At 45.4% G+C, this 25392-nt stretch overlaps 4 protein-coding genes across 4 annotated transcripts; 3 read left to right on the forward strand and 1 right to left on the reverse strand.

Moving 5' to 3' along the window:
* The first annotated feature begins 390 nt into the window (after positions 1-390).
* On the forward strand, positions 391-2046 carry otos (otospiralin). The gene is made up of 4 exons (XM_064949911.1): positions 391-462; positions 845-913; positions 1583-1609; positions 1808-2046. The coding sequence occupies exons 2-4, from the start codon at positions 853-855 to the stop codon at positions 1993-1995; spliced, it is 276 nt and encodes a 91-aa protein (XP_064805983.1). The 5' UTR covers positions 391-462; positions 845-852; the 3' UTR covers positions 1996-2046.
* A 4458-nt stretch (positions 2047-6504) lies between these two features.
* cops9 (COP9 signalosome subunit 9) lies at positions 6505-11922 on the forward strand. Its single transcript, XM_064949912.1, has 3 exons — positions 6505-6692; positions 7132-7204; positions 11819-11922. The coding sequence occupies exons 1-3, from the start codon at positions 6630-6632 to the stop codon at positions 11854-11856; spliced, it is 174 nt and encodes a 57-aa protein (XP_064805984.1). The 5' UTR covers positions 6505-6629; the 3' UTR covers positions 11857-11922.
* Positions 11923-13762: 1840 nt separating this feature from the next.
* Positions 13763-19846, forward strand: and1 (actinodin1). Its single transcript, XM_064949407.1, has 8 exons — positions 13763-14644; positions 15014-15100; positions 16294-16338; positions 16415-16557; positions 16834-17057; positions 17134-17290; positions 17402-17650; positions 17750-19846. Exons 2-8 carry the CDS (start codon positions 15028-15030, stop codon positions 19172-19174), a joined length of 2316 nt encoding a protein of 771 aa, XP_064805479.1. The 5' UTR covers positions 13763-14644; positions 15014-15027; the 3' UTR covers positions 19175-19846.
* Positions 19847-21720: 1874 nt separating this feature from the next.
* adipoqa (adiponectin, C1Q and collagen domain containing, a) lies at positions 21721-23655 on the reverse strand. The gene is made up of 5 exons (XM_064949913.1): positions 23356-23655; positions 23049-23254; positions 22847-22927; positions 22565-22705; positions 21721-22292 (listed from the first exon to the last, which is right to left on the reverse strand). Exons 1-5 carry the CDS (start codon positions 23540-23542, stop codon positions 22170-22172), a joined length of 738 nt encoding a protein of 245 aa, XP_064805985.1. The 5' UTR covers positions 23543-23655; the 3' UTR covers positions 21721-22169.
* Positions 23656-25392: the final 1737 nt, after the last annotated feature.

Genomic DNA, 25392 nt, shown 5'->3' on the forward strand with positions numbered 1-25392 from the left:
CAAAATGGTCCATTAATTATAATCCACATAGTCATTTGAATATACTGCTGCTGCAGGATTATTTTCCTGCTGTAGCAAACTGGCTCAAATTAAGATCCTACAGCTGTACCATCTAAGTTCTACTATCTATCTATCACATGATTTTATATTTATAGACTTTGCAAACTGTAGTGGTAGACCTGTTAGTTTATAATGTGGTTTGATTGATTTAATGTCAAGCTATGTAACAATGGTGATGGTTGCTTCATGGGATGAATATAATGCCGACAGCATGAGTTAGTTCTCTGGCCTCAAACTGAAGACGTGTGGTTGTGACAAGGGTATGTGGGGAGGGCTGTGTGTATGTGTGTATTGGGTGGGACGTGTGATCTTATAACAGGATCCTGCTGCTTCATTCCTGCCGTGAGCTTGAGACTCTTCTAGACCCCGAGACAGAGAGCACCTCTGGAACGACACACACAGGTAAAAATAACAAGACTCTTCTCACTACAACCCAGTGTTGTTGTTTTGATTCTGATTAATATGTACAGTTTAGAGTTAGTAGTTTAGGGGGGTTGTCTTCAATGAACTCTAGGCTATTCGTATATTATGTGTTTTTACAATGTCCTCTCGGGCCGTTTAGAGTGTTGATTGAGGACCTAGTAGCTGAGAAATGTAACTGTTGTTTATGATTGTATTTTTTTATTTTGCGTATTTATGCATGTGTAGTTTTAAATGTGTATATTGTATCTCAATGTGTATTGTGTCCACAGGGCTCACCTGGAAATGAGACCCTCGGTCTCAGTGTTGACACCCTGTTAAAATAAAGTTTAAAACAATTATAATAATGTGTTTGTGTTTTCAGAAGTCAGGATGAAGTTGCTGGTTCAGCTTAGTATTCTCTTCCTCTGTCTCATCACCTGTAAGCTCACTGGTGAGTCTCTCTGCCTCCATTAAAATGAGGCTGCAAATAGAAGTCTCCATTACAGCAGTGTTTCCTGAAACTATTACTAATCATCAGCAACCTCTGGGATACCCTCAGTTATTTTACCTTCTGCTTGCTCTTAGGGGGTTTAGGCCGGGACTGATGTTAAGCATTTTATGTAAAATCTATTAGTAAATAGTGCTATATGTGTAATCCATATTGTGTGTCGTTGTATGTAGTTAATCCATATTAAAGTGCTAGAATAAGTACACAGCATTAGAAGTTAACTGACTCAGAGCTGGAGATAACTGACTTAATTGTGGATTCAGGAATTACCGCTTTCTGCATACATAAGGAGAGGTTTGTTATGAGAACTGCATGTGGACAAAGAGCACTGTGTGTGTGTGTGTGTGTGTGTGTGTGTGTGTGTGTGTGTGTGTGTGTGTGTGTGTGTGTGTGTGTGTGTGTGTGTGTGTGTGTGTGTGTGTGTGTGTGTGTGTGTAAACCCAGTGAGGAATAATATTTGAGGAGGAAGGAAGAAAGTTTCTTCAGGTATCCCAGAGTCCTCAGGGAGGGGCTAATTTTTCCGAACTCTCAATCCCTTCTTTGTGTGTGGAATACGTGAAATGCTCCAGAATGCTAAACTTCTCTCCATCTCTCCCCCTCTCCTCTTTACAGATGCCAGAGCCTTCACCCCTGAAGGAGGTAAAATAGACACACACACACACACACGCACGCACGCACGCACGCACACACACACACACACACACACACACACACACAAACACTGAGACCTTCTGTAACATGTGCTGATAGGCCCTACGTGATTATTATATTATGTAGCCTTCCTTGGGGTTGTCAGTCAGTGAGTGTTGTGATTTTTTTCTGTCTGTGTGTCTGTAGTTCCATATGATGAGCCCCCGGCAGTCCCATACTGGCCCTACACCACCTCAGACTTCTGGCACTACGTAGAGTACTTCAGGTCTATTGGAGCCTACAACCACATCAATGAAATGGCCCGGGCCTTCTATGCTCACCAACACCTGGGAGACACACTGGGATATGAGACCAACGAGGGACATGAACATTGAGGAGAGAGAGAGAAGGAGGGTAGAGGGAGAATGAGATCGAGAAGGTGGGGAGAGGGGCAGGAAGGGAGGAAATAGGGGGAGAACATAAGGAGAGGGGGAGGGAGGAAAAGAGGGCAACATAAGGATAAGTCATATTGTCAATTGAAATGCATTTAAAAAACAAGGTTATATAAATATGTATTTGGACCTATCATTAAATATATGAATGCATCTCACAGATGAGAAAAACACCTTAATTCCAAACACTGCTATAATCTAAAAAGTTATATCAATGTAATGTGCAATAATAATACATTTTGACAAGAAATGTGATCTCGTTGTCATAATTTACTGTCTTTAATTTGGATACTTGCAAGGATTGAAATGTAATAGGGATTTTGTATGTGGAATTTACACAAAATATAGATTTATTTTACAATTACCTATGAGTTTGCAATCCTAGGTATGTTACTCCTTTCATCACCTGGGTGTTTGTCCAATATTTTACATAGTTTTATCTACATTTTAGCCAACCTTCAATCTCTACCTACACCCAAACCACCGGTTGATTCCTTGTAACAGTCGAGCCCATTATATTGTTACCAAAAAAAACGTGGTGTTACGAGAAAAGAAGATGAGTGTAGAGCAGGGCTCTACAATCATGTTCCTGGAGAGCTACCCTCCTGTAGGGTTTCCCTTTAACCCTACATGTAACTAACCTAATTCAGCTACTCAACCAGCTGCCAATTCTTAGGATCAGGTGGGCTAGATTAGGGTTGGAGTGAAAACGTACAGGATGGTAGCTCTCCAGGAACAGGGTTGAAGAGCCCTGGTGTAGAGGCAAGCGGTGGTGAGGAAGATTGGTGTCAAGCACAAAAAGAAAAAAAACTTACTCTGGTAGGTCAGAAATGGAACTTGACAAGAGTGAGAATGAATTACCTGCGGAGGCAGGTAATCGTCCCTATGATGACAAAGATGATTCTGGCCCGGTGTGAGTGAGATGTTTGGAATGAATGGATCCTTGCCTTCTGGCTGGTCCATATGTGGTGTCAGGTTGGGTGGAGAAGAGGTTGGGGACTGTGGAGTCTGTGAAAGTAACTCAAAGTGGACTCGTGATGATTTTTTACGTTTCTTCCATCCAGAAGGAGCAGGCACTCTGCACCATGTGCCTCGGGAAGGTCCTCTCTGTTGGCCTTCAATAAGTCAATATATTCACCTTGTCAGCGTAAATTAAGTATGCTATGGGCTATGCAGAGCTGAGGTCGGGTCCATTCAGGTCTATCAGCTGTAGTTACATAGACTCGAGACCTGATGTCAATCAAACAGGACCTGACCAGGACCCGAGGGAAAAGTTAGAATTTTGGACCCACTTAGGTCCCGGGTTGGGTCTCGGGGATTCGGGTTCAGGTGGACCCGTGAAGACGGCAACTGTGACAGTCTGCTGTGACTGCGGAGGCAGTGAAGAGAGTAGTAGAGGAAGATGGGTCCAGGGCGAGGGATCCTAAGAGGCTCCTTGTGAGTAGGCCAAGGCCAATAGAAAGTGATAGGAATAACGTGCTTCTTCAGTAAGGTTGATTTCTTAGCATTCATAACCAATGGTTATCAACCTTACTGCAGAAATGGAACGTAAATCACAGAAAATAGATGTGGTGGCAGCTGCAGAGAGGTTCTTGGGTGTACAGGATTTTACTGCAGAAGAGTTACAAGGTGTGCTGAACGATAGCGTCCCGTCCTCTCAGGCTGCCGGGCTGGTGTAGGATCAGATGGGGCCAAGTAGTGGAATAGTGGTGAGGTTTTAATGGGTGTAGTTGATAGGGATGAATGGGGAGGCCGTGACCCACCTCACACTCCAGTACAGTAGGTGGCGGTGTATGCAAATTTAAAGAAGAATGTCACATTCGTCGTAAGGATCGGACCAAGGCGCAGCATGAGTAGAGTTCCACATAATTTTAATACATCGAAACTCAATTAACAAAACAACCAAACAAAACGTGAAGCTACTGATGTGCGCTAAGGCAACTATACATAGACAAGATCCCACACCAGAAAGTGGGGAAAAGGGCTGCCTAAATATGATCCCCAATCAGAGACAATGATAAACAGCTGTCTCTGATTGGCAACCATATCAGGCCAACATAGAAATACAAAACATAGAATGTACAAAAACTATAGTACCCACCCTAGTCACAACCTGACCTAACCAAAATATATAGAAAAACAGGGATATCAAAGGTCAGGGCGTGACAAAGAATAAGAAGAAGTGGCGTTGATCTATGCTAGGGGAAACTTTGATGGGGAGGCTGATTGTCGGGAACTTGTTGTTGGAAGATGGCGGAAGCAGTTGTTCTGTTTGAATCAGATGGCGTGTCGAGTGGAGATGAGAAGAATTGGAATACAGTGGAGAACACATAAGGAAATTAGAGAAGTAAAATAGTAGTGGAATCTTGTCAATCCAAGCCTAGTTTTTTTTTATGGTCGGAGTAAGGGTTTTGGATTGATGGAGTTACCTGGGAGATCTGTTTGTAGTCTCTATGAAAATCACGGCTGCATTGGGTAAGGTGGTGTTGGTGAGAGTAACGAGAAGTGGCCTCAAGAAAATATCAGATTGGAATGTGTGATGTGTGGATCTTCGAAGCAGGGCTCCTATGAAGGGTGTTATCTCTGAGGTGCCACATGAGGTGAATGCAAAGGATATACGTGAAGAATTGGATCAAGTGGTTGGTGCACACCGACTGACCCGCATGGTGGATGAAGCGAGGAAGCCCACTCCATCCATTCTGTTGTTTTCTGAAGAAGAGTCTCTGCCTTTCTATTTGGGTTTTATGACATACCAGTGGTGTAAAGTACTTAAGTAAAATTACTTTAAAGTATAACTTAAGTTTTTTTGGGTATCTGTACTTACTATTTATATTTTTGACAACTTTTACTTCATTACATTCCTAAAGAAAATAATGTACTTTTTACTCCATACATTTTCCCTGAAACACAAAAGTACTCATTACATTTTGACAGGAAAATGGTCTAATTCATACACTTATCAAAAGAACATCACTTGTTATCCCTACTGACTCTGATCTGGTGGACTACCTAAACACAAATAGTTAATTTGTAAATGAATGTCTGAGTGTTGGTGTGTGCCCCTGGCTATCCGTCAATAAAACATGCAATACAAATTATGCCGTCTGGTTTGCATAATATAAGGAATTTGAGACTATTAATACTTTTACTTTTGATACTTAAGTATATTTTAGCAATTTCATTTACTTTGACTTTGACTTTGACTTTAGTCATTTTCTATTAAGGTATATTTACTTTTTCTCAAGTATGACATTTGAGTACGTTTTCCACCACTGAGATACCCTGAGAGCCTACGTGACCAAACCCATGCATGTGTAAAGTGTTTATAGACGGGAGGAGTATCATATGCCAGCTAAATCTAAATGCTGCAATTGTGGTAGTGAACATGCACCCAAATTCCTGAAGTTTCCTGTTCGGGTGAAGGAGACAGAGGTGGCAAGAATAAGGCCTGTCCAGAATGTCTCCTATTCGGAGGAAGCGAGAAGAGTGGAAGAAAGGAGTGATGTTGAAGAAATAATGTTAGTAGGTGTAGAGACACTAGAGAGATACTGACATCCTGCATGCTAAGGTGGACTTTGTTACAGCGCAAACAGAGAGAACATCTGAGAAAATAGTCATCATTGTGTTATTTCTTTTTGTTACATTTTGTATGATGTTATTTTTGTTTCACTACCCTGTACAGTAGGTGGTGGCAATACACCAACCTTAAAGAAGAAGAAGTGAGTAGGCTCAGATTCCATGTCAGCAGTGAATAGTTTATCATCTGGTAAATCTAATAGGAGTGACCTACTATTGGAGGCATTCATGGTATTATAGAGAATTGAGAGACTGGCTGTAGTAGTGAGATTCTGCTGGGTCCCAGCACATTCGGGTGTGGAAGGGAATGAAGTTGTAGACCAGATAGTTAAAGAGCTTTGAAACAAAATATAATTGATATTAATTTTCCACTGGGTAGTGATAAGGCCAAATATAAGATCAGAGCCATTTTGATAGATGTGTGGCAGAAGAGATGGGACTCTGAGGCCAAGGGACGGCATTTATATGAAAGAAAGGTCGGTGGACCAAGATTAAAAAGTCAGATTAGGAAGGAAGAGGTGATGTTTGCTCGATTACACCTAGGACATTGTACTCGTCATTACATCTGGATGACAAGCATGTGAATGGTTTGTGTCAGGAGTGTATTGTTGATGAAACAGTAGAGCATGTGTTATTATATTGTTGTTAGTATGTTGAGAGAGAAAGATTGAAGTGTAGGGTCATTGAGGTTGGACGGGTTTGGGGGGGGGGGTGGAAGGGATTTGGGGGATGGTCTATTAGAAGTTAGTAGGGCTCTTTTTTATTTTCTTAGAAGTACTGCTTTAGGTAGGAGGATTTAGAAATGTGGAGCTAATGTTGTAAACCGTGATTGACCACACACTTCAGCACAGTAGGTGGCGGCATGCACCTTTAACGGTTGTTTTCGGGACGCCATATATCATAGAAGAAGAAAGGTCCGGTTTGTTTTGTTACTTTGACAGAAAACAGCTTGGTAGCTAACGTTAATATTCATTACGGTAACTCGTCAGACAGAAACTATCATGAAACCAGCGGTGGACGAGATGTTCCCTGAAGGCGCCGGGCCTTATGTGGATCTAGACGAGGTTAGTAATCATCAGGTTACACGAAAGAATCACCGACCTAGCTAGCTAACGTTACCATGTTAACGCCAACGGTCATCTAGCCACCAACAGTAACTACAGTATGTGACTGGGATACAAAAAACGCCCGCTGTTATCCAGTCATCTTGTTCAACACACAGTTGTTGGGAACTTGCTACTACTAACGTTAGCTAGCTAGATATGTTTAGAAGGCATATATCTGCATTTTGTCAGAGGCTAGAGTGTTGTGTAGCTGTAGCGTTATCACATATAACGTTAGTTGTCTTTAACCTAACGTTAGCTAGTTACACGGGTACCCTTTTGTCTGTAGACTGAACGAACTGTCTTTGATTTATTGTACTTTTCGTGTTGAGCTCATGTGTTTTATGTACGTTGATAAATGGCTAACATTATGAAACTGTACCTGGTGTGTGTTCTTCAGGCAGGGGGCAGCAGCGGTCTGCTCATGGACCTGGCAGCAAATGAGAAAGCAGTGCACTCAGACTTCTTCAACGGTGAGATACATACACACTAACACGGTAGGCAGGGCAGGAGGCTAGAATAGACACGTTTTTCTCAAACCTATTCTTGAGTAACTCTAGTCATTACACTTATTTGTTATATTCCGATACTAGAATTCCTGATTTAATCTAATAGAGTGCGGATCACCTGTTGAATCAGGTGTATTGCTGCGGGAATAGATCAAATAAGTGGAATGGCTGGAAATGCTGGAGAATAGGTTGGGGGAGACACTGGGCTAGACTGTGTAGAGGCTATGTCAAGGATCTATGTGACTAGGGAGGGGTATACTAAAAGTGTTCTGTGTAGGGATGTGCATCTTTCCCTTTCAAGACGGTTCCATACATATCTAGATACACGGGCTCCTATACGATACAGGAAAGATATGTTTTAGTTAGTTTGAAACTAATCAATTCGATATAATGTGATACGATGCCCTACATTTTTTTGCATAAACACATTCATTTCCCATTCTAAATTCAAATCTACTGCTGATAAAGTGTGTGTGTGTGTGTGTGTAAATGATATATGTCTATGGTGCATGTACTACGTAGGCACCTTTGGTTCTGAAATCACCATCACCCACATTAACTTGTCCTTTTTGCAGATTAAGTGTTTGAGCTTGTAATGGATCAATATTGATCATTTACAAATGCACTATGACATAGCCAATGAATATATAGCACAATTTTGGATTTCACCCCGATCTCATTTGGACGTTTTTACGGAGAGATCTTCTCGTTTCGGTCATGCAAAGTGCTCGTCACCCAATGTGTAGATACACATAGTTGAAGTCAAACGTTTAGCCAAATAAATTTAAACTCAGTTTTTGACAATTCCTGACATTTAATCCTGGTTAAAAAAATCCCTGTTTTAGGTCAGTTAGGATCACCACTTTATTTTAAGAATGTGAAATGTCAGAATAATAGTAGACAATGATTTATTTCATCTTTTATTTTTTTCATCACATTCCCAGTGGGCCAGAAGTTTACATGCAACCAATTAGTATTTGGTAGCATTGCCTTTACATTGTTTAACTTGGGTCAAACATTTTGGGAAGTCTTCCACAAGCTTCCCACAATAAGTTTGTGAATTTTGGCCCATTCCTCCTGACAGAGATGGTGTAACTGAGTCAGGTTTAAAGGCCTCCTTGCTCGCACATGCTTTTTCAGTTCTGTCCACAAATTTTCTATAGGATTGAGGTCAGAGCTTTGTGATGGCCACTCCAATACCTTAACTTTGTTGTCCTTAAGCCATTTTGCCACAACATTGGAAGTATGCTTGGGGTCATTGTCCATTTGGAAGACCCATTCACTACCAAGTTTTAACTTCCTGACTGATGTCTTGAGATGCTGCTTCAATATATTCACATAATTTTCCTCCCTCATGATGCCATCTATTTTGTGAAGTGCACCAGTCCCTCCTGCAGCAAAGCACCCACACAACATGATGCTGCCACCCCCGTGCTTCACGGTTGGGATGGTGTTCTTCGGCTTGCGACATTATGGCCAAACAGTTCTATTTTTGTTTCATCAGACCAGAGGACATTTCTCCAAAAAGTACGATCTTTGTCCCCATGTGCAGTTGCAAACCGTAGTCTGGCTTTTTTATGGAAGTTTTGGAGCAGTGGCTTCTTCCTTGCTGAGCAGCCTTTCAGGTTATGTCGATATAGGACTTGTTTTACTGTGGATATAGATACTTTTGTACCCGTTTCTTCCAGCATCTTCACAAGGTCCTTTGCTGTTGTTCCAACATCGATTTAAATTGCACCAAAGTACGTTAATCTCTGGGAGACAGAACGCGTCTCCTTTCTGAGCGGTATGATGGCTACGTGGTCCCATGATGTTTATAATTGCATACTATTGTTTGTACAGATGAACATGGTACCTTCAGGCGTTTGGAAATTGCTCCCAAGGATGAACCAGACTTGTGGAGGTCTATAATTTCTTTTTTGAGGTCTTGGCTGATTTCTTTTGATTTTCCCATGATGTCAAGCAAAGAGGCACTGAGTTTGTAAACAAGGCCTTGATATACATCCACAGGTACACCTCAATTGACTCAAATGATGTCAATTTGCCTAATCAGAAGCTTTACAGCCATAACATCCTTATCTGGTATGTTTGTTTAAGGCAAGAAATTAGTGTATGTAAACTTTGACCCACTGGAATTGTGATACAGTGAAATAATCTGTCTGTAAAACAATTGTTGGAAAAATGACTTGTGTCATGCACAAAGTAGATGTCCTAACCGACTTGCCAAAACTATAGTTTGTATATATATATATATATATTTTTTTTAAAGACAAATAATATTTTTCGAAAATCAAATGTTATTTGTTACACAACAGGTAGACCTTACAGTGAAATGACACTGATTGTGTCAATCCAAACAATTGCTGATGAACCTGAATAATCCAAATAAAATCGGTTCTAAGCCCCGTTCAGAGTTCTGTCTCCCATTCTTTTTGTTCTCTCCGGTAAAACACTGTTTTTAACAGCGCATAGATAACAATAACCTACCAAATGACACCGGCTGTCACTCCACTAATGAAGCCAGATATCACTCAAACTGTTTAAGCATTTCAATGCTGAAGAACAGGCCGCCTAGCTGGCGTTAGTCAGCGAGTGGAGCAGGGCACAGTGCGCAGGCAGTTTGACTAGGCTCCTGGTATTACCTGGGGTTGGTCAGCGAGTGGAGCAGGGCACAGTGCGCAGGCAGTTTGACTAGGCTCCTGGTATTACCTGGGGTTGGTCAGCGAGTGGAGCAGGGCACAGTGCGCAGGCAGTTTGACTAGGCTCCTGGTATTACCTGGGGTTGGTCAGCGAGTGGAGCAGGGCACAGTGCGCAGGCAGTTTGACTAGGCTCCTGGTATTACCTGGGGTTGTTGTCTGGCATGCAAAATGACTGTCAAAGCAGTTCCACACTGAAACAGAGGACGCTTCAGTTGTCACAAAAGAATAGAGGTATTTTAGGATGGTAGAAATAACGTAATATGTGCAAACACAAAAATGTGAACCGGAGATTCACAACATTTGAATCTGTTTTCTGACCATTGCATGCTACATTTGGATCAGTTTGGGATCCGCGATACACTTGCATCCTTAAACATTTGAACCGGGGACTGATGCGTGTTGGTGAATCGTTACATCACTAGTTCTGTTTGTGTTTGTTTTGCCAACAGGGCCGTATCTCAGTAACTAACACACGTATTTTCCATGTAAACCTCAATTTACACAAACGCAGACACACACCACACAATGTAGCTAATGTGTTTTTAATCTGGCAGTTAGCTACAGGACAAACAGTTTGTCTCAGTAGCACATGACCTAGAAACTGATCATTAAAAAGAGGAGAGGAACGCTAAAGAAGGAGATGTAAGGGGTAGTAGTAGGTGAAGGGGGAATGGGAGGAGTGGGGGAGTAGAGCGAGAGGACAGGAGGAATGGCAGATGAGATGGTTAACTATGTAAAGTAAGCGAGAAGAGAGGGGGAGTTGGACAAGGAGGAAGAGAGGGGGAGTTGGACAAGGAGGAGAAGAGAGGGGGAGTTGGACAAGGAGGAGAAGAGAGGGGGAGTTGGACAAGGAGGAGAAGAGAGGGGGAGTTGGACAAGGAGGAGAAGAGAGGGGGAGGAGGACAAGGAGGAGAAGAGAGGGGGAGGAGGACAAGGAGGAGAAGAGGGGGAGGAGGACAAGGAGGAGAAGAGAGGGGGAGGAGGACAAGGAGGAGAAGAGAGGAGGAGGACAAGGAGGAGAGAGGGGAGGAGGATAAGGAGGAGAAGAGAGGGGGAGTTGGACAAGGAGGAGAAGAGGGGAAGGAGGAGAAGAGGGGGAGGAGGACAAGGAGGAGAAGAGGGGGAGGAGGAGAAGAGATGGGAGGAGGATAAGGAGGAGAGGAGAGGGGAGCAGGACAGGTAGAGGTGGAGGAGGACAGGAGAACAAGGAAGAGGGGAGAAGGACAGGTAGAGGAGGAGTAGGACAAGGCGTAGAGGAGAGGACAGGTTGAGGGGGAGGAGGACAGGTTGAGGGGGAGGAGAACAAGGAGGAGAGGAGAGGACAGGTAGCGGGGGAGTAGGACAAGTAGGAGGACAGGTAGAAGGGGAGGAGGAGGAGGAGGGGGACAGGAGAGGGGGATGATCAAGGGGTTTATGGTTCCTGTTAGACTGAAACTCAGCAGGACACTTAGCCAGCCTGCCGCTTTGAACACACATACACACCACGTTTCACACACGCACACCCAGCAGAAAAACACATTCCCCTGTGTTTCTGTGGTGTCTGTGATTGTGTCCTTTAGTGGTTGTAGCTCCCCTAAAGCAGCACTCACATCTGTTAACACCAAACCCCTCCTAGAACCTGAAGTCTTGAGAGCCCAGATACTACATACCAAATACTAACATATGGTACTACTGCATGATCTGTTATGAATCATACATAACTATTTTAGGATGTTTTTCAAACTTCAGCATGCCTATCATGTCAGTCATCTAAGTGTCAGCACATAGGAGCTGTCAATCAAATCAGAAACTCACTGACCTATCCTTTCTGTCTGTCTCTGCTTCCCTGTCTCTGTTTCTCACTCGGTCTCTCTGTTTTTCTCTATCTGTTTCTCTCAGACTTCGAGGATTTGTTTGATGATGAGGACCTGCAGTGAATGAAGACCCCCCCCCCCCCCCCACTGCCACTGTGTTTGTTAAAAAATAAAGGCTCTTTTTAAAAAGCAGATGTGTGTGTGAATTCTGTGGATCCCATACATTCCATAGCTGAGCTAAATGATCAGTGTGGGTTTAGAGTGGTCGTGCTTCAATGTGCTGCGGCAGGCAGGTCTTTAGGCGCTGAGAAACACCTGTTAGTGGACTAATAATTACATACTCCATAATATCACATGCACACTCATACCTAGAGGAAATATATAGGACATCCCCAGTTAACATTTCCAGTATGTTGATTCCGACTGGACAGCAGCTTTAATTTTTTTTTAAGGCCTTAGATGGCCAAGGACCATATCACCTCCACCCTACCTGACACCCTAGACCCACTCCAATTTGCTTACCGCCCAAATAGGTCCACAGACGACGCAATCTCAACCACACTGCACACTGCCCTAACCCATCTGGACAAGAGGAATGCCTATGTGAGAATGCTGTTCATCGACTACAGCTCGGCATTTAACACCATAGTACCCTCCAAGCTCGTCCTGGGTCTCGACCCCGCCCTGTGCAACTGGGTACTGGACTTACTGACGGGCCTACCCTCACCACCTGGGGGCGGCAACAACATCTCCACCCCGCTGATCCTCAACACAAGGGTGCGTTCTGAGCCCTCTCCTGTACTCCCTGTACACCCACGACTGCCCGGCAACGCACGCCTCCAACTCAATCATAAAGTTTGCGGACGACACAACAGTGGTAGGCTTGATTACCAACAACGACAACGAGACGGCCTACAGGGAGGAGGTGAGGGCCCTCGGAGTGTGGTGTTGAGTGTGAGGTTATTGTCCTGACGTCAACAAAACTAAGGAGATGATTGTGGACTTCAGGAAACAGCAGAGGGAACACCCCCCTATCCACATCGATGGAACAGTAGTGGAGAGGGTAGTAAGTTTTAAGTTCCTCGGCATACACATCACAGACAAACTGAATTGGTCCACTCACACAGACAGCATCGTGAAGAAGGCGCAGCAGCGCCTCTTCAACCTCAGGAGGCTGAAAAAATTTGGCTTGTCACCAAAAGCACTCACAAACTTCTACAGATACACAATCGAGAGCATCCTGGCGGGCTGTATCACCGCCTGGTACGGCAACTGCTCAGCCCACAACCGTAAGGCTCTCCAGAGGGTAGTGAGGTCTGCACAACGTATCACCGGGGGCAAACTACCTGCCCTCCAGGACACCTACACCACCCGATGTTACAGGAAGGCCACAAAGATCATCAAGGACAACACCCACCCGAGCCACTGCCTGTTCACCCTGCTATCATCCAGAAGGCGAGGTCAGTACAGGTGCATCAAAGCAGGGACCGAGAGACTGAAAAACAGCTTCTATCTCAAGGCCATCAGACTGTTAAACAGCCACCACTAACATTGAATTGCTGCTGCCAACACACTGACTCAACTCCAGCCACTTTAATGATGGAAAAATGGACGTAAAAAATTTATCACTAGCCACTTTAAACAATGCCACTTAATATAATGTTTACATACCCTACATTACTCATCTCATATGTATATACTGTACTCTATACCATCTACTGCATCTTGCCATCTTTATGTAATACATGTATCACTAGCCACTTTAAACCCTACATTATTCATCTCATATGTATACGTATATACTGTACTCTATCATCTACTGCATCCTTATGTAATACATGTATCACTAGCCACTTTAACTATGCCACTTTGTTTACATACTCATCTCATATGTATATACTGTACTCGATACCATCTACTGTATCTTGCCTTTGCTGCTCTGCACCATCACTCATTCATATATCTTTATGTACATAATCTTTATCCCCTTACACTGTGTATAAGAAATTAGTTTTGAAATTGTTAGTTAGATTACTTGTTGGTTATTACTGCATTGTCGGAACTGGAAGCACAAGCATTTCGCTACACTCGCATTAACATCTGCTAACCATGTGTATGTGACAAATTAAATTTGATTTGATTTGAGATGGTGCACACTGTAGCACCATAACAAGTTGGATACAAAACACACCGGTGACAAATGCATATATTTATATCCATCTCTGTGTGGCTACGGCCTAGTTGGAGTGTTTGGTGTGTCTGAAACCATCACCTGTTAGGTTTGGGTGCTATTACATCTTACAGGGGCATTGCTCGAGAGCCACTGTACGGATGCAGGACCTGTGTGTGTAAACCCTCAGTTTCAGGGCAGATGTGTCTGAACAGTAGAACTAATGAGCAAACTATCACCTGAAATGACTGATGGGCAGACCAGCTGTCAGTGTGTGCCAACAGCTCTGTCTAACAGCAGCTAGCAGGCAGGGTTTTGGGCCTTCCTCCTACAAAATGGGTTCTGGGAAGTGCCTATGTGGCGTCTTTACCCTCCTTTCCCCCTTCATTATTTCCCCTCTATTTCCTTGTCTCCCTCTGTTGTTTTAGCGCTCTCTCTCTCTCTCTCTCTCTCTGTAATTACGGAGTCTCTGATTGGTCGGGTGGTTGAGCTGGCAGTAGCCAATAGCAGCTCTGGTAGCCGTGCCCCTCGATCTCCTGAAAAGGTTTGTGTGTGTTAATTATTAGGGATCTGTTTAAAACCAGACCTAACCATTTTAGGGGGCACAGTCTGTCAGTAGAGCCAGAGGGACAGGGTTCACCAGAAGCCTCACATACACACTTAAACATCCAGCCTCTGAACCGGCCAGTGGGCTTCGTCTGATACAGCCTCTCCTCAAGATCCAACTACACACAACTACAGGTAAGACAACATCAAGGTTTGGTTTAAGTCCAGTTTAAGGTCAGGTTTGAGTGCTCTGAAACACCTGTAGCCTGTGTAGGAGAATCAACCAGCAGAGCAGCCTAAACCCCTGATGAGACTCAGACAGAAGACCCTCTGAGGAAGCAGTTTAGACGGGTGGAAGCAGCCCCACTGGTGGATGTAGACTGGAAACATTGTTATCATTTTTTCTTATAGGAAGCAAAACAACTAAATGTGATTTAGCAGGATGAGGGTACTAACTGTCTTCTACAGCATTCACTAGTCTTGGTTTGGAATGGCATGGGTATAGGAAACACTTTATTTGACAGTAAACTGTTTCCACTGGTATTTACCTGAAATTGTCCATAGGAGAGGAGGAGGCCATGGCTGGAAGGAGCAGAACGTCGTTCTCCGGTGTGTTGACTGCTGCTCTGCTGGCCACCATACTGCTGCCTGGTGAGTCACACATGCAGTCATGCTCAAGCAGACATAGTGGTTTCTGATGGATGGACTTTGTGAATATTGATCCTCTCCTACCGTAATCCTCCTCACCTTGCCTATTCGCAAGCCCTTGGCTAGTTGAATAAGGTCTGTTATTGCTGGGCTTGAACTAAAATGTCCAGTCCTGAGAGTAACCAAAGAACAGATTCAGAAACATTGTCCTAACCCTAACTAAAACTCAGAACAGTCTCTGTCTGCCTCTAATTATTACCTGTTGTAATAACCTCTATTATAACCTCAACATATGGATCTGCCTCGGATGTCTGCCTCGGATGTCTGCCTCGGATAACAGCCACCAGACCAGCTGTTTCTGGTTCTGTGTTGACATGATTGACTAAAGATTCCCCTGAGGGGAACTGTCAATCTCCTCTTTCCTCTAAAACTGTTTCTCAACAGACCCATAATCCTAACCTTAACCCATCATGTATTTACAGGGATAGAGGAGGGGGAGGAGAGGGAATTCTTTCATCGTTCCAGCACTTGTAAAAGATTATTACCTGTCAGCATCAGAGTCCCGCCTCCTGCACCCCCCCTCCTCCTCCCCCTCCCTCTGTCCCGTAAAGACGGTTGTTTACAGATGTTCCGGTCTTTTACTGGCTCATTAAATATTATACAGCGGATACACTGAGACAGCAACATTTACCCCAACACCACATACACCTCCCTCCATCCATCATCCATGCATCTCTCTCTCCTTCTCTTCCTCCATCCCTCTTTCTCCCTCCTTTCATCTCTTCTCGCTCTACCTCCACCCCACGCTGTCATTCCCCCTAAAAACTGCTAGCACCATTTTCCCCTGTGGAGATGAAAGAGCATGCAAAGCTGTGTCTACTGTTTCTCTCACACACACACACACACACACACACACACACACACACACACGGAGCTCTGTAAGGTAGCTAGCCCAGTTGGGGTCCACTGTTACATGCTCACCTATAAAATCTACAAAGGGCCGTAGTCACCGAACATCCAGGCACGGCCAATAACCCCTGCCCTGTAAGCCTGTGTGTGTTTATTCCCACACCTTTCCACCTGTATATTACACTTGCAGTGGGGAAATGTACTTAGCAGTATATGTCAGCATGTTTTGGTCTCTGCTGCTGACGCTGACAACATCTAGCTCTGACGGTGTGTGTCTGTCTCCTCAGAATTCCTGTCGGCAGGGCCGGTGTTTCAGAAGCTCAATGGACATGGTAAATGCACAACTACCTCACAAACATACTTGACATACACAACAAATGTTTTTGATGCTTGATGTCTCACCATTAGGGGATGCCACTGAAGAGACAGCGGTTGCCATGGCATCGGCAAAGAGGCTTGTCCGTAACCGTAGAAACGTCAGCTGGTACAAGCAACACTCAGACTTCTGGAGCTGGTACAAATACTTCACGGACAATGGAAACACGGAGGCAGTGAGTACACTCTGAGGAGTTTGGGGTGTTATCCGGGAATGGTCCCAAACCTTCTGGTCCCAAGGGGCCAACACTAACTAACCACAAACCTTCACAGTTGAGTATCATCTGCTTAGAGATGAAAAGGGATATTGTGTTTGAGAATGACACAGGAACCTTGGGGAACTTCTCAGGTATCTCTATTCATGTTCTTGGGGTTTCCCTAGCTTTGGTTTTCATCTTTATGAACCTCATATACTTCTAACCTCATATCTTTATCCCCTTCTCCCCCCTTAGGTCCAGGAGCTGGACAGGGTCTACCTGGCCTACCTCCAAAATAAGAACCGTGCTGAGGGACGTCGCTCTTATAAGGCCTACCTGGGCCACCTAGGGGACATCTACAAGGCCTGCGCCGACTCAGAGGACCCAAACTGCGTGGCCTCGGCCACTAGCCGGCAAGAACCTGAAACCCCCAAGGCCCCTCCTAAGCCCGCCCCTGTCAAGGCCTGTGACCCCTACAGGTCAGTCATGTTAATTGATGTCTGTGTTATATAATTTTATGCTTGTCAATTGAATCTAATCTAATGTCCTGTGTAGGGACCCATATTGTCTGTATGCTGCCAAGAGCCAGCCCCCACCTTCCCCTGGCCCGGTCAAGGCCCCAGCCCCCAAATATGTGCGCGCCCCTGTGGCTGTTAAAGAACCTCATTCTGGGTACTACTACTCCCCCACTGTGCAGCCCTTCCTGTCCAAGGTACAGTATTACTACACTATTACTGCTTTTACTGTACCACTATACAAATGTATAGTGTCCATCTCGCTATCTATAATTAACATATGCATGATTGTTTTTATTCCCATCCAGGAGCAGAAGGCGGAGCTGCTGCGTATCTGTTCAGAGGAGGACGTGGACTGTCTCCAGTACCACCTGAGAGCTGCTTTCGGCCACAATCCCTCCGCTGGGCCCAAGCCCTCCTACGCCCACCTGGGCTGTGACCCGAAAGACCCCACCTGTAAACCCCAGCTGGTCCAAAAAGCTCCCTCCGGCCTCTTCCTCCGTTACCCCAACTGTGACCCCAGAGATCCTCGCTGCGTCTACGCTGCATCCCTACAGGTAAGATTGGTTTTTGTTATCATCGCCATCATCATTATTATTATATGCGATTATTTTTGAATTGTAATATCATGATCATGACTGTACTTCCATCCCCAGGCACCCCGTGCCCCTGCTCCCCCCGCCCTTGCAGGTCCTGGTTCCTGCAATCCTCTGTTTGAGGACGGTTGTAACCCTCTCACTGCAACCAAGTACGCCACGGCACCAGAGGAGTTCAGGGAAGAACACAAAGATGAACCCGCCGCAATGCGTGCTGCGCCCCCAGCTCCCGAGCAACGCAGCGACCCATTCGCTATGTACAGGGATGCTTATGCTAATGGTAACCGCCAAGGCAGTGCTCCCAGCGCTCAAGCTGGTGACCCATATGCCATGTACCGCCAAGGCAGTGCTCCAAGCTCTCAAGCTGGTGACCCATATGCCATGTACCGCCAAGGCAGTGCTCCCAGCGCTCAAACTAGTGACCCATATGCCATGTACCGCCAAGGCAGTGCTCCCAGCACTCAAGCTAGTGACCCATATGCCATGTACCGCCAAGGCAGTGCTCCCAGCGCTCAAGCTAGTGACCCATATGCCATGTACCGCCAAGGCAGTGCTCCCAGTGCTCAAACTAGTGACCCATATGCCATGTACCGCCAAGGCAGTGCTCCCAGCACTCAAGCTAGTGACCCATATGCCATGTACCGCCAAGGCAGTGCTCTCAGAGCTCAAGCTAGTGACCCATATGCCATGTACCGCCAAGCCAGTTCTCCCAGCGCTCCAACTATTGACCCATATGCCATGTACCGCCGAGCTATCGCTACTGCTCAAGCTAACGACCCATACACCATGTACAGGCAGGCTAATGCTAACGATCCCTTAGAAATGTACCGTGAAGCTGCAGCCTCCATGCACAGACATGTCCCCCCCTCCCCGCCACAGCAGGCCCCCGCCCCCCCTCCCCGCTATGAGGAGCCCACACAGGAGGATCGCCACCCGCTGGGCCCCCGGGGAAGGACCAAGGAGGGCTATGAATGCTTCATCGGCTACGACCAGGAGTGCTACCCAATAGCCCGCGCAGAGCCGCGTTCTGGCGTCCACCGTAACACCGCCTACCCCGCCGAGCCCTACGAGCCGCATCTCAATGCCGATGGATCACGGAACGGAGTTCTGGAGCCTTCTGACCCCGACTGTGACCCGGAGTATGACACCAACTGCCGCCTGCGTCGCTATGAACCCCGGGAGGATCTGCTGCCAGACGCCAACGCCCAAGCTGTACACCAGGGGGAGCCACAGCACAGCCAGGACCATAGCTACAACCAGGGGGAGCCAGAGAGAGAAAGCGAGGCAGATTCAGAGCCATACCAGAGTGGCCAGGAGGAGACCTACGGGGCTTACCCCCCTCCCTCGCAGGGGCTGTCATACGGGTCCTACCCCTCAACCCAGCAGGGAATGCCCAGCTTCCAGGACATGCTGAGAGGATACAGAGACCAGTACCCTGAACAGGATAAACACAGAGCATACGCTGCTGACTACCGCCAAAAATAAATACACACACACACACACACACACGTGTGTATGTAACAAATTTGATTTGATTTGATTACATACATAGACACACACTGCATATGCCCTAAAGACTACAACAACAAAACTAACCAACACACCAGCCAAAAACAGGAGCAGATGACATGGAACACTATATTTAATACAAAACAATAAAACACTGAATAAAGTCTGACACACACACATAGTAATGTGCTGTTAGCAGAACAGGCACACACACACACACACACACACATAGTAATGTGCTGTTAGCAGAACAGGCACACACACACACACACACACACATAGTAATGTGCTGTTAGCAGAACAGGCACACACACACACACACACACACATAGTAATGTGCTGTTAGCAGAACAGGCACACACACACACACACACACACACATAGTAATGTGCTGTTAGCAGAACAGGCACACACGCACACACACACACATAGTGATGTGCTGTTAGCAGAACAGGCACACACACACACACACACACACACACATAGTAATGTGCTGTTAGCAGAACAGGCACACACACACACACACACACACACACACACACACACACACATAGTAATGTGCTGTTAGCAGAACAGGCACACACGCACACACACACACAGTAATGTGCTGTTAGCAGAACAGGAACAGGCACACACACACACACACAGTAATGTGCACAGAACACACACACACACACACACACACACAGTAATGTGCTGTTAGCAGAACAGGCACACACACACACACACACACATAGTAATGTGCTGTTAGCAGTAGAAGCAGGAGGAGTTTCTCTCCACTAGCTGTTTTATCTGTCAGTTTGATAGCTTTTATTCATTGATTAATTGACCCCCTATTATCACTGGAATATTTAATACATTCTTGCAGCTCTGCTTCACTTCTGAAGCTACAAACTTCACATTCTTTTTGTGTTTGTTTTGTTTATGATGTATTATGTAAAGTTTTTTTACACTTTGAATGTTTTAAATAAAAGCTTTGAAAAACATGTATTTTACTCTTTGTGTCCATGTTCTATACTGACCCCTATAGGCTAGCAGTGGTAATATTATCTACTGACCCCTATAGGCTAACAGTGGTAATATTATCTACTGACCCCTATAGGCTAACAGTGGTAATATTATCTACTGACCCCTATAGGCTAGCAGTGGTAATATTATCTACTGACCCCTATAGGCTAACAGTGGTAATATTATCTACTGACCCCTATAGGCTAGCAGTGGTAATATTATCTACTAACCCCTATAGGCTAGCAGTGGTAATATTATCTACTGACCCCTATAGGCTAACAGTGGTAATATTATCTACTGACCCCTATAGGCTAACAGTGGTAATATCATCTACTGACCCCTATAGGCTAACAGTGGTAATATTATCTACTGACCCCTATAGGCTAGCAGTGGTAATATTATCTACTGACCCCTATAGGCTAGCAGTGGGAGTATTATCTACTGACCCCTATAGGCTAACAGTGGTAATATTATCTACTGACCCCTATAGGCTAGCAGTGGTAATATTATCTACTGACCCCTATAGGCTAACAGTGGTAATATTATCTACTGACCCCTATAGGCTAACAGTGGTAATATTATCTACTGACCCCTATAGGCTAGCAGTGGTAATATTATCTACTGACCCCTATAGGCTAGCAGTGGTAATATTATCTACTGACCCCTATAGGCTATAGGGGTCCCCCTATACAAATATAAACCATTATGGTACTTTAAACATATTAATGTTGACTCATTTTAAATACGACAGGAGTGGATGAGTGCACACTTTGGGGAGAAGGGTGCAGAGTGAATGAACAAAGAGAAGGGGGAGAAGTTAAAATGAGCTTTAAAAATATCCCTCTTCCCCTTTCCTGCCATGCACCTGACTCCTACCCCAACTAACCCACCTCGCTCCCCAACTCACAGAAAGACAAGAAAAAAAACAGTTTGAAACATCAATACACCTTTATTGATCCAAGAGCACTCTGACTCCGTAACAACAGCTGTGAGCCCAGAGTAAACCCACTCACACAGCTTCTCTTTTTGTGTGTGCATGTTCATGTGTATGTGACAGCCTGTGGCAGGTGACCTTTATCATTACAGAACTAAGATGATTATAAATATAGATTACAGCTACACACACACACACACTGGCCCTTTTGGCTGGAGGCCAAAGGGGGAAGGGAGGGAAAGAGAAAGGAAACAGAGTCAGAAAGAGAGGGGGGGAAATAGAGAGAGAGAGAGGAGTTTTACTTTTAGTATTTAATACAGCTTATCTCAGAGAACAGGGGATAGGTAGAGATGGTAGAGGTGGGGGATAGGTGGTGGTGGGGGATAGGTAGAGAGGTGGGGATAGGGAGAGGTGGGGGATAGGTAGAGAGGTGGGGATAGGGAGAGGTGGGGGATAGGTAGAGAGGTGGGGATAGGGAGAGGTGGGGGATAGAGAGGTGGGGGATATAGAAGTGGGGGATAGATAGAGTTGGGGGATAGGGAGAGGTGGGGGATAGGGAGAGAGGTGGGGGATAGGGAGAGAGGTGGGGGATAAGGAGAGAGGTGGGGGATAGGGAGAGAGGTGGGGGATAGGGAGAGAGGTGGGGGATAAGGAGAGAGGTGGGGGATAGGGAGAGAGGTGGGGGATAGGGAGAGAGGTGGGGGATAGGGAGAGAGGTGGGGGATAGGGAGAGAGGTGGGGGATAGGGAGAGAGGTGGGGGATAAGGAGAGAGGTGGGGGATAAGGAGAGAGGTGGGGGATAGGGAGAGAGATGGGGGATAGGGAGAGAGGTGGGGGATAGGGAGATAGGTGGGGATAGGGAGAGAGGTGGGGGATAGGGAGTTAGGTGGGGATAGGTAGAGGTGGGGGATAGGGAGAGAGATGGGGGGAAAAGGGATGTGATGGAAAATAAGCAGCTGCTGCTGTAAGTAGGTATGGTGGCGCAGATTGTCCAATCGGCTGCCTGGTAGGCACAGCTAAAGCAGGAAGTCAGCGTCGGCGGTTGTCCAATGGGCTGCTAGGTAGGCGCGGCTGAATCAGAAAGCCAGTAAAGGTGGAGTCGTTGTTGATGTCAGCGTAAATTCCAACTTCTTCCTGTTCCGCACCATACACCTGTAGACAGAGGGATATTATATTAGCTATTAATGAAGTAATAAGTTAGTGACTTGTGGTGAGGAGTAAAAGGTCCAATTCTAATGCAAACATACAACATCTAATAGCAGCCATAGGAAATTCACCAGTTTGGTAAAATAGTTCTGTTTGCCTGATTCAGCCATATTGACTTTTTCAACCAGACTTTAGAACTCTAAATAATAAAGAATTAAAGGAACTAAAGGAAAAAATACCCCTTCATTGTTTCTTTGAATTGGCAGCGTATGACTCACCTGCAGCCATACCTGGTCTCCAGATGAGAGGTTTAGGACCGCCCCTCCAGAGGACTGGTCCAGGTCAGAGGTCAGGAACTGGTCCAGAGTCAGCGACATGACACGGCCGTTACGGTACAGCCCCACCTTACACCCCTGACCCTAAACAACACACACACCGTTACTGTACAGCCCACCTTACACCCCTGATTCTAAACAAAGTTTACAGTAATGTACTGTTTAAACCAAAGTTTTTTTGAAATTTACAGTAACTTACCATTACAGGATTTGTTTGTGTGTTACCTGTACAGTGAGGTGGAAGGTGAAGTAGTACACTCCGGGGATAAAACAGCGGAACTTCCCTGAGATGTCATCATAGTGATGCTGCACAGACAGACAGACAAACAGACAGACAGACAGACAGACAGAGAAACTGGATATGGTGAAGCTGGAAAGAAGAATCGATATTTGATATTTGCTCTGACATCACACAAACACACAGTACCTGTTCATTGTAGAAGATCTTGGTGAAGTGAAGGGGTGTGTCTGTCGTGGTAGTGGGTGTGGTTAGTCCCACGCTGAAGGCAGAGCGATACAGGAAGGAACTCTCGCCCCTCTGCCCCTGCAGCCCTGGGGCCCCCGGGAAACCCCGTCGTCCCTGGAATCCGTCCCCCCCAACTTCCCCCACCTCTCCCCTCTCACCTCGCACACCTAGTGAGGACAGGAGAAAGAGCATGAGATGGACGGAGAGAGTGAGTGAGAGAAAGTTTGAGAATCTATATGTTGACTGTTGATTCCCTGATGTGTTCTACCTGGAAGTCCAGTGTCTCCTGTCTCTCCCTGGCGTCCCTCTCTCCCATCTCTCCCATCCTGCCCGTCCAGACCAGGAGTCCCAGGAACACCTCCCATCCAATGGCCGCACCCCTCCTGAACTCCGACCTCTGACCCATACCCCTCTGCCAGCACACACAACAGCAGCATCCAGCTCATTGTTACCATGGTGACCTGACCTCTGATCTGTGACCTCTGAGATTGCACGAAGCAGGGAATCGCTGAAGAGACGGAGTGGAAAGAGAGTATAAGAGAGTGATACAAATCTATCTCGTCCTTGTGTGTCTGAGCATGTGTGTGCCTGTGTGAATTGCGCTCCTATATTTATCTCTGACTGCGTGTGACTCCGGCTGGCGACAAAGTCATACCCCCCAAATGACCTGCCAGAACCCCCCCCCCACCTCCCTCTTGTGGTCAGGGCAATATTTTAGCATGATACAGTAGGCTAGTATCCATGTTGACTGAGAGAAAAGGGGAGGGAGGGAGATTAGATAGATAGATAGAGAAACAGAGGTCAGCACTGCCGATAGAGTCCATTTCCACTGTGTGTGACAGCTGGTACTTGCAGAGAAGAGCTGTGTGTGTGTGCAGGAGATCAGAAAAAACACCTGTCTCTCTGCCTCTCTCTCTCTTTATTCATACCTCTCTGTTTCTGAAAAAAAAACATATCCCTACATGAAGTATTAAGCAACTAATTATTATTATTTTCAAATTAATTTGGTATGAAATTAGTCCACCTTCCCCCTCTCCCCACACACAGCTCCATGCACATGCTGTGACCTGTGTATCTGTGTTAAATTAATTCAAATCACATTTCATTTGTCACCTGCTTCATAAACAGCAGGTGTAGACTAACGGTAAAATAAATAATAAATACACAATGAGTAAAGATATACAGGGTATCAGTACTGAGTTGATGTGCAGGGGTACGAAGTAATTGAGGCAAATACAGTATCAGTCATAATTTTGGACACACCTACTCATTCAAGGACCTTTCTTTGTTTGTACTATTTTCTACATTGCAGAATAATAGTGAAGACATCAAAACTATGAAATAACACATATGGAATCATGTAGTAACCAAAAAAGTGTTAATAAACACATCAAAATATATTTTATATTTGAGATTCTTCAAAGTAGCCACCCTTTGCCTTGATGACAGCTTTGCACACTATTGGCATTCTCTCAACCAGCTTCACCTGGGTCAGTTTGTTATATCTGGAGTACTTCTCCTGTCCAATTCGGTGTCCTGTGTGAATCTAAGTGTGCGTTCTCTAATTCTCTCCTTCTCTCTCTCTTTCTCTCTCTCGGAGGACCTGAGCCCTCGGACCATGCCCCAGGACTACCTGACATGATGACTCCTTGCTGTACCCAGTCCACCTGGCCGTGCTGCTGCTCCAGTTTCAACTGTTCTACCTTATTATTATTCGACCATGCTGGTCATTTATGAACATTTGAACATCTTGGCCATGTTCTGTTATAATCTCCACCCGGCACAGCCAGAAGAGGACTGGCCACCCCACATAGCCTGGTTCCTCTCTAGGTTTCTTCCTAGGATTTGGCCTTTCTAGGGAGTTTTTCTTAGCCACCGTGCTTCTACACCTGCGTTGCTTGCTGTTTGGGGTTTTAGGCTGGGTTTCTGTACAGCACTTTGAGATATCAGCTGATGTACGAAGGACTATATAAATAAATTTGATTTGAATGCTTTTCCAACAGTCTTGAAGGAGTTCCCACATATGCTGAGCACTTGTTGGCTGCTTTTCATTCACTCTGTGGTCCAACTCATCCCAAACCATCTCAATTGGGTTGAGGTCAGGTGATTGTGGAGGCCAGGTCATCTGATGCAGCACTCAATCACTCTCCTTCTTGGTCAAATAGCCCTTACACAGCCTGGAGGTGTGTTGAGTCATTGTCCTTATGAAAAACAAAAGATATTCCCACTAAGCACAAACCAGATGGGATGGCGTATTGCTGCAGAATGCCGTGGTAGCCATGCTGGTTAAGTGTGCCTTGAATTC

This window comes from Oncorhynchus masou, chromosome 30 (assembly GCF_036934945.1).
Source record: "Oncorhynchus masou masou isolate Uvic2021 chromosome 30, UVic_Omas_1.1, whole genome shotgun sequence".
NCBI lineage: Eukaryota > Metazoa > Chordata > Actinopteri > Salmoniformes > Salmonidae > Oncorhynchus > Oncorhynchus masou.

Coding starts and splice junctions, on each gene's coding strand:
- adipoqa (XM_064949913.1), bottom strand. CDS start 23,542: ATGGTAACAATGAGCTGGATGCTGCTGTTGTGTGTGCTGGCAGAGGGG. Junction 23,255..23,355: donor AGGAGACACTGGACTTCCAG/GTAGAACACATC, acceptor TGTCCTCACTAG/GTGTGCGAGGTGAGAGGGGA. Junction 22,928..23,048: donor AGATCTTCTACAATGAACAG/GTACTGTGTGTT, acceptor CTGTCTGTGCAG/CATCACTATGATGACATCTC.
- otos (XM_064949911.1), top strand. CDS start 853: ATGAAGTTGCTGGTTCAGCTTAGTATTCTCTTCCTCTGTCTCATCACC. Junction 914..1,582: donor CATCACCTGTAAGCTCACTG/GTGAGTCTCTCT, acceptor TCCTCTTTACAG/ATGCCAGAGCCTTCACCCCT. Junction 1,610..1,807: donor AGCCTTCACCCCTGAAGGAG/GTAAAATAGACA, acceptor GTGTGTCTGTAG/TTCCATATGATGAGCCCCCG.
- and1 (XM_064949407.1), top strand. CDS start 15,028: ATGGCTGGAAGGAGCAGAACGTCGTTCTCCGGTGTGTTGACTGCTGCT. Junction 16,558..16,833: donor ACAATGGAAACACGGAGGCA/GTGAGTACACTC, acceptor CTCCCCCCTTAG/GTCCAGGAGCTGGACAGGGT. Junction 17,291..17,401: donor TGCAGCCCTTCCTGTCCAAG/GTACAGTATTAC, acceptor ATTCCCATCCAG/GAGCAGAAGGCGGAGCTGCT.
- cops9 (XM_064949912.1), top strand. CDS start 6,630: ATGAAACCAGCGGTGGACGAGATGTTCCCTGAAGGCGCCGGGCCTTAT. Junction 6,693..7,131: donor CTTATGTGGATCTAGACGAG/GTTAGTAATCAT, acceptor TGTGTTCTTCAG/GCAGGGGGCAGCAGCGGTCT. Junction 7,205..11,818: donor GCACTCAGACTTCTTCAACG/GTGAGATACATA, acceptor TGTTTCTCTCAG/ACTTCGAGGATTTGTTTGAT.